We start from the raw sequence: 13,665 nt of genomic DNA on the forward strand, positions 1-13,665 counted from the left end.
TGGGAGGTAAAACTTTCCCAAAGATTCAAATGTTCTTGTTAAACAAACCTAACAACAGATAGGGATTCTTTTCAGTGGTAAGCTGGCTCAGCGGATAAAGTGCTTGCTGCTCAAGTAAGGATGGGTTTGGATCCCCAGCACCCACGTCTGTGGGTGTGGTGGCCACCTGTAATCAGACTAAGGGTGACTCCTTGCATAAGCTGACTAGCTAGAACAGTCCAATCAGCAAGCCCCAGGGCCAGGAAGTCATCCAGCCTCAGTAAATAAAGTGGCAAGGAATGGAGGAGGCATCCAAGTCAGTCTGGGGCCTGCACATCCACGTATACACGCACACACGTACACATGCACACACGTACACACGCACACACACATTTAAAATAATGAACAGCAAGCCTGCATTGTTTCTAAAATACAGTCTTTATTAGTTTACTCAAGATCGGATATACATTTGTCTACAAACGCTGCAATATGCTCATTGTTTGGTCCCCAAATGGACAAAGAACAAACAGCAAAACTGTTCAAGATGTTTCCCCTTGGAAAAAGTTATTACTGTCTACAAAAAGATCTGTTCAAGGGAATGCTGAAATATAGCCATTTTATATAAGGTCTTTCTCTATTAGAAACAGACTCGCGCTGTAAGCAAAAATAAATGCCTAAAACTTGGCAGTGTGGTGACAGATGCATGTCAGCCTGGGAAGGCTGAGGTAAGAAGTCTGCAGGGCTCCCAGGCCAGCCTCTGCTATAGAGCAAGGTCCTGCTGCAAACAAAACAAAACAATACAGACAAAAAATGCTTTGAAGAGCACAAGCACATTTAGGAATCAAAGGAGAAACAAGAAAAAATGACTATAATCAAAGGATCCTAAGGATCCATTTAAAACTGGAGTCTATCTATACCCCTACAAAATAGTTAAACTTAGGGAAAAAAATTCTGCCTTTTAATTTAAAAATGTAGTTAAAAGCTTTATTGATACTACTCAGCTGAAATTCAGATCCAAGAACTATCAGTTTCTGATAGCTGGGCCAAAGAAAAATTTTAACTTAAAAGAACATTTAATTCCAAGTTAAAATTTTTATCAAAGAAAAACCAGTGAGGGTAGAGATAACAAAATGAACAAAAATGGTATTCTAATGGTCAATTCAACTCACTACATCCATACAAATTTCTCCCAGTGATTTAATCACTATCCAGAAACTTAAGTTCTACTTTCTCTATTTTTTTCATCACCCCCTCAAGTGACATTTTCAGAACTCTCAATCCTCACTGTATGGGTATGTAGTTCTCAGAACACAGAAATAGTGCTGCAATGATTTTAATAAAAATGGCCCACTGGCTCACACATTTGAAGGCTTAATCACCACCGAGAGGTACTTTTTACTAAGGTCTTGTTGGAGGAAGTGTGTCACTGGGCATGATGAGCTTTGAGATTTCACAAGTCCAGGGCAGGCCCAGCCTCTTTCTCTGCCTGTGGATAAGGATGTAAAGGTCTCAGACACTGCTCCAACACCTGACGGCACACCACCACGCTCTCTACCACAGTGGCCTAAGCCTCTGAACTGCAAGTGAGCCCACAGGAAAATGCTTCCTCTTCTAAGAGCTGTTCTGGCCATGGTGCCTTCGTGGCAATGGACAGCAACCGCGACAAAAACCTACTTTACTCATCATGTACTGTGTTCACGCTTTACATGGAAAAAGAGGAAGGAATTCTCCCCAGGGACTAATTTTCATAAAGAACATGAAAGCCAACAACATGAGCATTTGTGCTCATCTCTAGTCGGAGGAAAAGAACTGTATCTTAGCACTTAGGAATCTAGGTCATTTTTAAAGCAGTCTAACATCCAACAACTGTGTTGCACTGAGATCAATTTTTTTGTTACAGGCCTTGTTCCCAGCTAAGGGCTGGGCCTATTTGCACAACAGTGTAGGGCCACAACACCAGAAATGCTAATAACCAAGAGGGATGAGGACCGCTATATGGCCTTTAAATATCCATCAAAATAATACAACTTGTAGCTATAAATGGACATGAAAATAAAAGTTTATGTACTCAGAACTGAAGTTTTATTTTATTGCCCAAAAGTAGTCTTAAGTATTTGCCCGTTTTGTTAATAACATACTAAGCAGGAACTTTTCTGACCAGTCCAATGTTGCAAAATATCTATTTACAATAAACAGCCTTGAATGGGAAGGTTTCACCATCACTTTTCCTGGGACAATCTTTCTGCTCACCACAGCCTCTTTCCTCAGCGATGTAGGGAAGCTTCCAGCATCAGGTTCCTCAAGGCACGTCTGTCTCCGGAACGGCAATGGCAGCAAGACTCCCATGACCAGCGACGTCAACAATTCCATTCACGACTGATCCAAATTTACATCCACAATGGTCACTGCTTACTTCTTTGCTGGCCAGGTATTTGGGTGATCACTTTTGTAAAATATCATATGGGTGACAGGGAGATAACAGACCATATGCTTTGCTGTAAGTGAATTAAATAACAGGTGTACAGAGAGCAAACACTGGCAGAACGGAAAAGCAGCTCACGATTGGCACAGAGCACGCAGCACAGCCACTAAGCACACCCTGACTTCTGCACTGCTGAGCTAGAACTCCATGCAGCTAATAGTACACTGAGGGAAACGCGAATCTAGGAGATGGGCAGGATTCAACTAAACCCTCACTACTGAAATCTGTGCATATGGAACCCTAAGAGGTGCAAACTACCTACACTTGTTAGATCGGCCCAGACAGGCTTAGAGCTGGCTCTGGGGAAACAACCCATCTAAATTTAGATCAAATAAACAACTGTAAAGCACCCCCGATGCAACCAAATTCACACTGAAGTATTTCAGATTTATTTTCCAATGTTAGGCTATAGTTGCATTTCAAGTGACAGGACTTTAGAAAGAGAGAAAGGAGTTTTAAAGACTCATAGTTTTATACTATAAATTACCCAGCATGTTTATTATGGATTATTTCTCCTCCTTCAATCTCTATTTGCTCATACAGCCACTTGCGGTCACAGCGGCACTCTGCTCCGCATTTGGTGGACCCACAGGTGGGGCAGGCATAGAAGCATCCCAGGCAGTCCTCATCAAGGCAGTCGCAGAGGTCCATGCCACTGAAAATCAGCAGACCCTGGCTGTCATAGACTTTATTCTTTGCTGGAATAATTTGTCTGTAAAATAAAACACTGAGCTGCACTTCATACATGCTATCTTTAAATATTTAGTTGAAAATAAGATAATGAAAAAATTAAGCAGATAAATATTTTTCTGTAGGGATCAGCACATCATTTACCAGGCTCCGGGCCTAATTCATACTCTGCAGAAGAAATTTCAGATGGGAGATGACCCAACGAGTGCTGAAAGACAAAAGGCTCTCCAGTGGCTCAGACGGCAAACAGATGGCGTGCGAGCCTGGTAACTGAGGTGCCTCCTGAACCCAAAGCAGGAGACAAAACAGACTCCAGTTTTCCTGACTTTCACACACAGGCATCTGCATACACACACACTCGATGTATGCACACGGCTTCACACAGCTTACACAGGAATGGCAGTGACTTTTTTCACTAGTTACCAAATGACAGACACTGCTTGTGAACACAGGACACACCCTCTAGAGGTCTTACACTCTAATCAATCTGCTTCGTGTTTCTTAATGACTTCTGGCAAATCTGGTCTGAAAATATCTCAGATCAATCAATGGAAAAACTTAAGAGAAGGAAAAAAGGTAAAAATGTTGATTTCAGTTAGAAAATAGCCTGACCTGTTATAATAAATTTGTCAGTATTTTTTGACATACTTAATTTAAAGATATATTATAAATAACTTAGTTCTTGTTCTTTCTGTTGACTGTACTAGAACTGTATGTCTACTTTGGACCTGTGCAAAATCGAAAGTACTCTTGGGCTCTCATAAGTGCAATGACCTTTTTGGTCAGCTCTCTCTCAGGAAGCAGAGATCATCAGTAGCAAATTCTGCAAACAGTAACTTTGCCAAACTCTAAGGTATTTCTTTAACTGTTTTAACTCTCACTCCAAAACATTACATCATTAACTTTATGCTACCCTTCAGAAAGAAGCTTCTGGAATTCCAATAGAAGCTTTACTTTCCTATGAGTAACAGCCAAGGCGTTTGGAAGGTTTTTACTAATTCTGAATACACCGTAGAATGACTGGTCAGAAAACTGAAAGTTAAGAGAAAAACATAGGTACCATGCCGCTGGGAACAGTTAACAGTTCCAGATGATGGCCAGCAACCTACCTGTCAGAGCCAGCGCTCGAGTTCTTGGTGAGCTTCCTTTTCTCCCTCTTACCACTTTCTGGAGCAAATTCTGTCTGCTTTCCCGGGTTTGTGAACTGCAGGGAGCGCAGAGCTTTAGCAGTTCTTCCCTGGATGGAGGAAGGAGATCAGCGCGTCAGTTAGTCTCACACCAGACAGGAGGACTTCACTTAGCACCGACCCCGAGCAGCCCCACTCGGGAGGGTGCGTGGAAAAATCCACTCTTCTAGTTTATATGCCATCTTTACTATTAATTGTCTGCACTGCTTTTGTTATTTGAGTCTCTTGGACTACAGGTGCCAGAGACTGGCACACTGAGTATAGCAATGGCTGTCACCACAAGGAGAGACGACAGCAAAAGACATCACACACCCAACAGCACAGAATCAAGGTTCCAAATAACAATTCTTTAAGAGGAGAGAAACAATTAGGCTTCATGTTCTGAACTATGTAACATCTTTTTAAGGCTTTGACAAAACAAAATTCTGATGCTTAAGGATTTAAGTCTATTATTTGAGGAGGTAAAAATAAGTGGTCTTTTGGAATGTTTTTATACATCCAAAGTGAAGAATAAGTTGTTTTTCAAGGTGTTCTTATACACCTAAAGTTAAGACTAAATGATGGGGTACTGGCCATGAAAGAACAATGGAGTGAGGTGAAGATGCTGAAGGGAGAGTCAGCAAGTGTCTACGGTGACCTTCAGATAGTGCTGGTCCTGGAGATGGGCCTGAGAGAAACACAACATACACAACTTAAAATTATAGCTGTTCATTAATTCAGCAAGAAGGAGAAAACTGAGAAAGTATGCTAGCATTAAAGATTATACAATGCTTATGAAGAGGAGCTCCAAGAAGTGCTCCGAGAGGATACACGCAGCTCCGTGAGTCCCAACTTCTCTGATACAGTCACATGACCTGCATAAAGGCATGTGGACAGGGAAGAGGCAAACAATATCTCATACTTTACAATGCAAAACTGTGTAGTCTTTGAGAACAGGAAGCCCTAAGTTTAACCTTAACCATATCCAGAATTTAGACACAGAAGCTTTATAAAAAGTCACAAATGGCTGGGTGGTGGTGGTACACGCCTTTAATCCCAGCACTCAGGAGGCAGAGGCAGGCGGATCTCTGTGAGTTCACGGCCAGCCTGGTCTACTAGAGCTAGTTCCAGGACAGGCTCCAAAGCTACAGAGAAACCCTGTCTTGAACAACCAAAAAAGTCACAAATATTTAAAAATCTTTAACAAGAAAGAATGGGATAATTTCAAAGGAGAAAAACTGCATTTAAACTCAATGACTTTTGGGCACTGTGATTCATGCTTGGGATTCCTAGTTCCCGGGAGGCTGATAGAATCATTGCCATGAGATTGAGGCCAGTTTTGACTACAGGGAGAGGTACAGGCCAGTAAGCTACAGAGTCAGCCCCCATCCCAAAACCAAAAGAAATTAATCATATCAATTATAAACCAGGTCTTTGATTTTCTCTCTCTCTCTCTAAAGCATTCCTGCACACAAAGAGACATTCTTCCTAGCATAGTCTCTCCAGTAGGTGACACATCAATTTAGCTACTTCAGTATCCGAAAATGATCTAAGTTCCCCGAGTCGGCCTCTGCCAATGATCTAAAGGCCATTCCTAATGTCTCCTTTCTAAGGTCCAAGAATACAAGCTGCAGCTTTGGAGTCTAGGGCACATTAGGTTCTTTGTTTCTAAGCCCTTGTTTAGTGTTTATTCTGGACCTTGAGTGTATGGAAACATTTTGAAACATAATTTTATTTCACCTCAACTTTAAATCTGTTATATGCTAAGGAATGTGATAAAAATGTAAATATAATTCTTTACAGTTACTCTGTCTAGCTTAAGTCCCAAACTGTAGAAAGCACAAGAGCATCTATACATACATCTGACTCCGGTTTCCGTCTCTGGCGGTCATCTGAATCAACATCCACACTTCCATTGATGATCTGGGTACATTTTGGGCAAAGCTTCCAACCAGGTACCAGCTGTCTTCCAAACTTTGCGCTCAGAAACGTGGCATCATCTAAGTCAATTACATGCAGATTCTTTTTGGCTAGCTTTTTGTGTATGTTAAACGGGTCACAACATGACTTCTGTAACTCCTCAAATCTGTCAATATAAATTTTTATATGATGAAAACAAATTGTATTATTCCCAGAGAGGGTCATTCCAGTCCTAAGCTGAAGCAGAAGCATGTCATTTGATGACAGTTCCTGCAAAGTCTTGAAACCTGTGTGCCGAGTATAGAAGGTTTTATGGCAGTCTTGTGTGGTCCGAAGCTGGACTCCAACTGAACATGGATCCATCATACTTGAGTCTAGCACGTTTCCCCTGTTTTCTTTGTCTAGAAATTTCTTTGGTAGGTTAACCTAGAGAAAACATTAAAGACAGATTTGTACTGAAAACTGATTTGGAAAACTGCCAAAAATAGTAAAATGTAGCACTTCCTTAGAAATCAAAAGTAAAACACAGCAAACAAGAAGTAGGAAACACCACAGCCCAGGGTAAGTAAGAATATAATTAGTCCCGGAATGTGAGAAACAGTCCTTGTCAGGTCAGAACTACACCAGAACACTCCGTCACAGCACAACTGAAGGTCACATTACATGATGTAAGGAGAGAAAGAGAAGAAACAAGAACCAGCAGAGGTGCAACAGACAATGCTGGGAAACAGAACACGGTGTGCTTTACACAATATACGAAAGCCGCAAAAGACACACGACACCTTATAGAATTCTACAAATTCAGTACCATGTCAATCTATAAAGACAACTGGAAATTCTACCCCATCATGCTGGAGTTAACTGGTCTGCATGAGAGAGAAAAGGTCCAAGAAAATGTGAAAGAAAACAATGGCTGATTTACTAGAAAGATAATTAAAGGCAGTATGATACTGCTGTAGTATAGACAAACACAAACTGATTGGGGTTTGTTGTATAATGTGGTACTATAAATAGATGGGCATTAAAAATCAAAATAAAAAAAAATTTTTGGCTAACACGGGAAAAGACAAATTAGATCTCTTCTGGATGAACAAAGACCAGCTATAGATCTACAGATGAAGAATCACACACACAACGCTTAAAGGCTAAAACCTTTACAAGAAAAGACAGAAGGCTTGAGACCACTGCAGTATGACTTCGTCCTCTGGGCATAGCATGACCATCCCACAGCCATCTTGGAGTGGTGATTACTTTGGTCTGGTAACCATAGCAACTAACTGACAGTGAGACTAGAAGCACATACACAGAAAGTGCTAAGTTAACTGAAGGAAGGATTCAAGGATAAAGCCTCCAAGTAGCTGTCCTTCATGATGGGGTGAGCCTCTGAAATGATGTAGCTGTTTCAGGGTTACCTGCATTCGTACAAACGACCTCATCGATATTCTATAACATAAACCAAATAAACTCACTGGCTCACCAGGATAGATCATTACTTAGATTTGGGGTTGGTGTCCCACCTGTGGTAAACGACGTGCATTCAGGAAAGTTAATGAAACAAACTGTACAGTCAGCTGTGGAAGTATGACGATGGCCTGAAATCGGCTGAACAAGCAGAGAATACACTGTAGTCCTTGACAAAGCCTTGTGGGATGAGACTACCAGCGATTCACGATGGCAGTTGCGTGGCTGTTGCTATGTATAAGACACCCAACTTGGTGGGTGATCTGGGTGAAAGAGAGAATGAGAAGGAAGTGCTGGTTGCCACTTCTTACAAGGATCCAAAAACTTGGAACCGAAGGAGAAAGTCTAGGTTAGTGAAGGAGAAAACAAGGTAGAAATGATCACAATTCAGTATGCAGAGGGGATCCTTAACAATGGCCTGGAACAGGAAACTCAAGAGCATTCTGCCCAGAACTCCCTGAATAAGACATAAGGCCCTGGGTTCAATCCCCAATGCTGTATAAACAGGAGTGAGGGAACACTCCTACAATCTTAGCATTGGGGAGGCAGAACGGTCAGAAATTCAAGGTCATTCTCAGCTTCTAAGAAGGCTGTGGAGGCTAGTCTGGCTAGACTGTCTCAAAAGAGGGAAAATGTTATCTCGGAACTCAGGAAGCTTATTTTTAGAAATCCTAGCTCGTAGAGTACTATAATATTTGAAAGGTCAGGACTGGAGAGTTGGCTCAGTGGTTAAGAGCACTGCCTGCTCTTCCAAAGGTCCTGAGTTCAATCCCAGCAACCACATGGTGGCTCACAACCATCTGTAATGAGGTCTGGTGCCCTCTTCTGGCCTGCAGGAATACAAGCAGATAGAATACTGTGTACATAATAAATAAATATTAAAAAAAAATTTGAAGGGTCAATTGTTAAACTGTGTATAGGTTTTTGGCCTGCATGGAAATCCGTGTACAGGGTCGGTGCAATGCTACAAAGTGAAGCACTGGATGCCCTGGAACTGGAGTTCCAGCTGTTAGCTGCTAGGTGGGGGCCGGATGGTGCTCTTAACTACTGAACCATCTTCCTAGTCCCAGTCACTGTACTGTCTTAAAGTAAGGATCTCTCTGGTGTCACCATTAAAGGAGAATTGTCTATAGTTGTTACCAGATACAGGATTATCAGTCAACTTCGTCAATTTGTGCTTCTGATATGCATTAAAAGATTTTATTTTAATCACGCCCTACATAGTGCTAACAGGTTGATCCCACCTGTCTCAAATTATATCTAACTGGGCAATCCCGTACCTTTATCTGGTAAATTTGACAACCCCATTTTCAGAGCCTTCTAGTAAGCACAGAGTCTTTGCTAAACTTGATTTTCTGAAGAACAAGTTACAGGAACTGCTCAGTGTAAACGCCATAGCCACGGGTTAATGCTTCATTCCCACACGAGGATGTTGGTTCTACACAGCTGGCTCAGCGTCAGCCACAAGGACCCAGGTGTTAGCCCTAGAATCCACAAAAGCCAAAGAGCTGAGTGCTCTGGTATATACTCTAATCATGGCATTGGGGAAATGGAGACAGGAGGGGCTCACTGACTAGGGACTCTAGCTAAACAGGGCACTCCAGGCAGAGCAGAGAGACCCAGCCTCAAAACACACTGTGGAGAATGACTGAGGAAGCCATCCAACATCAATCTCTGGGTTCCATGTACATCAGCCTCCCCCCACCCTCCATCACACATATAATCTGATCAAATACTAAGTGTTCAATAAAAATGAAATTTATAAGGCTGGAGAGATGGCTCAGTGGTTAAGAGCACTGGCTGTTCTTCCAGAGGTCCTGAGTTCGATTCCCAGCAACCACATGGTGGCTCACAACCATCTGTAATGAGATCTGGTGTCCTCTTCTGCCCTGTAGACAGAACAGTGTATGCATAATAAATAAATCTTAAAAAAAAAAAAAAGAGCTAGTTCCAGGACAAGCTCCAAAGCAACAGAGAAACCCGGTCTCAGAAGACAAAAAAATGAAATTTATCAACATTAAAATTCAGGGCCCTACAAGACCATTTACTTGGGTAAACTACCAATGAGTCCAGGCAGGTGGCCCGGAGTCATCAGTTGGCTTGTGCATGTCAAGAGTCAGGCTAGCCGTCCATTGTGAGGGTCACTCACATTCTGCTTTCAAAGTTCACACATGGGTTGTTCCTTCTCTGCTCCACTCCCCCATCCTTCATTGCAGCTCTCTGTCCTCCTCTAGGTTAAAGTTCTGCTGCACAGCCCTTTGGATCTGTTTACTCATGTGATCTGTGTGCTGGGAACAAGGTCTGCAATTACTAAGACATTTCTTCAAAAGCTTCATGCTGCTCCCCTTACCCGCAAGGCTGCTCTGTTCTTCCAGGATACTGATGCAACTCCTCCCTTAACTAACAGTCAGAAACACAGGTTCTGTCCTGGAATTTAGAGATCTGTCTGCCACTGCCTACCAAGAGCTATGGTTAAAAGTGAGTGCCATTACGACAGCTCAGAAACAGTTTTACTACCTGTGCGCTCTCAGACCCAGCAAAATCCAGAACCACACTGTCTGATGGACTCTGCAGTACACAGGTGGGGAGGTCTGATGGACTTCCTAATGCATGGTGGACTACGTTAGTCTGGCCTCCATTTACCTGTTTCACCATGAACATCTTACCAGTAAAACACCTTTTCATTTAAACCGATTTCTAAGCAGTTACGTGGTTGATTTTTGCAAAACTCATCATGCACACTTGTGTGACAGTAATGATTTACCAGTCTTTCCCTTCTGTGAAAAATCAGTAAAAGGCTGCTGGCCCATGCCTTCAACAGTCAGAGCTCTGAATTCCAGACCAGCTTTGGTCTACCCAATGAGTTCCAGGACTTCTCAATGAAACACTAGCTCAAACAATAAATTAAAGAAACGAATAGGAAGGATCAGTATGCTCCAGACATCCTTTCTGATGACTATAGTATAAAAAATTCCCAAGGCAAGAAAAGTAGTTTCTACTAACAAGTCCCTAACAAACACTACCCCCCTAAAACTTTTTGCTAATTTTGATCTCATGAATTTGAACCACTGCTCCCTAAACTTATAGAAATTTTCCAATAGTTCTAATAAAACCCAAGTGTTCAAATACTTTCAAAATTATACCTAGACATTTCTGGTGACAAATACTAACACAGAATATATTATACTTTTAACTTCTGAATGGATCAGTATCATTTTGTTTTCCAAAAACACCTCTGACAAGTATTGAACTAAACCATTTGCTCCAGGTTCCCCCCACCCCCAAGACAGGGTTTCTCTGTGTAGGCCTGGTTGCCTTGGAACTCACTCTGTAGAACAGGCTGGCCTTGGTCCACCTGCCTCGGCCTCCTGAGCGCTGGGATTAAAGGCATGACAGACATTAACTCTACCCCTGGGGGTTTCATCCAAGAGGAAGCTCGGGATTTCCAGTGTCTCTATTTATTTATGAATAATGCACTGAACTGCTTATTCCCTCTCTAGGTCCATCAAGTCTGGCCAATCACTGGCCGTCCCAGCAAAACCTCAGAGTATGGTGGTTCAAGGGTTACAAGTTCTCCAACCAGATCAAGCCGCCTTTACATCCCACAGACTCAAAGCAGTTCTTCCCAGCATCACTGCAGAGGGTGAAGGCAGGCACTCTACAGTGTGTTTTCCACCAACCCATGCCAAAGACTAACTGCAAGTCTTTCTGCTCACCACACCTGGTTACTTGTTAGTTCCACCCCAACCCTGTATGGGACGCAGGCATTAAAGCCCCTTTGTTATAGCCACATCAGAATGATTCAAACCATCTGACAGTCTAACACACACCTATCACGTACACTATACTAGGGTAGGAATTTAAAAAACAAAACCAAATCAACCCACTAAAATGCTTAACCAAACCATCACATGACTCGGGCGGAAAGATTGTGAATTTAAAATTTAAAGAGGGGGCTGGAGTGATGGTTTGGCTGTTAAGAGCACACTGGTTGCTTTTCCAGAAAACCTGGGTACAATTCCCAGCACCCCCATGGTGGCTCTCAAACTTCTGTAACTCCAGTTCCAAGGGAATCAGACGACTTATTCTAACCTCCCTGGGTACCAGGCACGCACTGGAGCACAGACATACATACAAGCTGAATAACATACGTACAAAATAGTTTTTAAAGTCGGACGAGGTGGCATACGCCTCTTAATCCCAGTGCTTGGGAGGCAGAGGCAGGCGGATTTCTGTGAGTTCGAGGCCAGCCCAGTCTACAGAGGCTTCCGGGGCAGCCAAGGCAACAGAAAAACTGTTTTGAAAAACAAACAAGCCGGGCATAGTGGCACGTGCCTTTAATCCCAGCACTCGGGAGGGAAGCGGAAGCAGAGGCAGAGGCAGAGGCAGAGGCAGAGGCAGAGGCAGAGGCAGAGGCAGAGGCAGAGGCAGAGGCAGAGGCAGAGGCAGGCGGATCTAAACCAAAAACTAGAGTCAGGCCCGGTTACTCTCATCTGTAACCCGAGCTACTCAGGTGGCCGAGAGGGCTGGCGGATTGCTTGGGCAGTTCAGCTAGAGCGAGTCCCCAAACTGATGAGGCTGGGGGTGTACAGCTCTGCAGTGGAGCCCCGCAGCTTGCGCGAGGCCCCGGGTTCCACTCCCACTGCAAGCTACAAAACTGCAGGCTGTGGCCCAGAAGCGGTGGCTGACCGACTGCGGACAGTGCAAGGCGAGGTGCCAGGCTGCTGCAAGCCACAAGCCCCCTCCGCCCTGCAGGCTTCCCCTCCCCTCTCCTCCTCCGGGTACCCCGCGGTCCCCCACATTCAGGTGCTCCCCGCAGCGTCCACTCACAGCCGTGCGGCCCGGTCTACTCGAGCTGCCCCGGCACCTTGGTCCGGAAGCACAGGATCGGCACAGGCCAGACTCGGCGCTCCACACTCCCGCCTGCCCCGGGCGGACACCGAGAGGACGGCGAGTGCGCCTAGAGAGACCGCGCGCACCATAAAGACGAGCCGGGAGCCGCCTAGAGCGGAAGCCAGTGCGGCCGCCTCCGGAGGCGGAAGGTCTGAGTTTGGGGAAGAGGGGAGGTGACTCAATCCAAAGCAAGAGTTGCTTCAGATGTTCGCCCTGGGGTGATTGCGGCCTCCCGCGAGGATCGGGAGTTTAGGAAACTCTTAGCAACCACGAGCTTCCTTAACCCCGTTTGCAAATCTGTCTTATGCAGGTTACCAAACGTATGCACCCAGGTACCCTCACACCCTGGAGGAGAGTTAGTTAAAAGCAGGAATGGACACTTTAAAGTCCCACATTTTATTTTTTTATTTTATTTTTGTTTGTTTGTCTGTTTGTTTGTTTTTTTCGAGACAGGGTTTCTCTGTAGCTTTGGAGCCTACCCTGGAACTAGCTCTTGGAGACCAGGCTGGCCTTGAACTCGCAGAGATCCGCCCGCCTCTGTCTCCGGAGTGCTGGGGTTAAAGGCGCGCGCACACACACACACACCCCTTCACATTTTTTTTTTCATTTCAACGAAATACATTCTAAAACCCTCTCTTTTATTATACACTATGAAAATAACTAGCTCTTTGAGTAAAAGACCCCAGAGCAGTTAAGTTAATCTCAATTGCCCCAAGGATGAATATGGAGAAAACAATCAAGTAGGGCAGGCAGCTTGGGGTAAAAGGCTAGAACTTCAGAAAAAAAGAGTTAGAAAGTCCAAAACTAAGTTTACAAAGCAAACTTAAGCTCTGGCCAGCATTCGAAGCAAAAAGTAAGAAAAGAAAAGTACAGTTATACAGCTTAAGAGTCAGGCCTGAGAAAGTTAGGTAGACTCAGCCAGATCAGCCGAACTTAACCAAGGTCCTGCTCTTAGGGACGGCACAAAGGGCTTGGAAGGGAAGGGAAAGCAGGCCATTTTAAACTGGACCTGCCTTCATAGTAGAGGTCACCTCCGTGGGATTAGTCCTCAAGGGAAAAGACAAGTTGGGCCTG

The 13,665-nt window shown here is 43.9% G+C and overlaps 1 protein-coding gene across 3 annotated transcripts; it reads right to left on the reverse strand.

Moving 5' to 3' along the window:
- Positions 1-398: 398 nt before the first annotated feature.
- LOC121465736 (ADP ribosylation factor like GTPase 14 effector protein) lies at positions 399-12,674 on the reverse strand. Of its 3 annotated transcripts, XM_041679110.1 has the most exons (6): positions 12,529-12,669; positions 9,848-9,986; positions 6,178-6,663; positions 4,261-4,388; positions 2,949-3,173; positions 399-2,474 (listed from the first exon to the last, which is right to left on the reverse strand). In XM_041679110.1, the coding sequence occupies exons 3-6, from the start codon at positions 6,601-6,603 to the stop codon at positions 2,420-2,422; spliced, it is 834 nt and encodes a 277-aa protein (XP_041535044.1). In that variant the 5' UTR covers positions 6,604-6,663; positions 9,848-9,986; positions 12,529-12,669; the 3' UTR covers positions 399-2,419. The 3 variants fall into 3 exon arrangements, with proteins under 3 accessions (XP_041535044.1, XP_041535045.1, XP_041535043.1); XM_041679111.1 differs by lacking the exon at positions 9,848-9,986 and having other exon boundaries at positions 399-2,422; positions 12,529-12,674; XM_041679109.1 differs by lacking the exon at positions 9,848-9,986 and having other exon boundaries at positions 12,529-12,674.
- Between the last annotated feature and the right edge of the window lie 991 nt (positions 12,675-13,665).

Source organism: Microtus oregoni, unplaced genomic scaffold, assembly GCF_018167655.1.
Source record: "Microtus oregoni isolate MIOR12 unplaced genomic scaffold, Mior012 000031F_ref0000149, whole genome shotgun sequence".
NCBI classification, from domain to species: Eukaryota; Metazoa; Chordata; class Mammalia; order Rodentia; family Cricetidae; genus Microtus; species Microtus oregoni.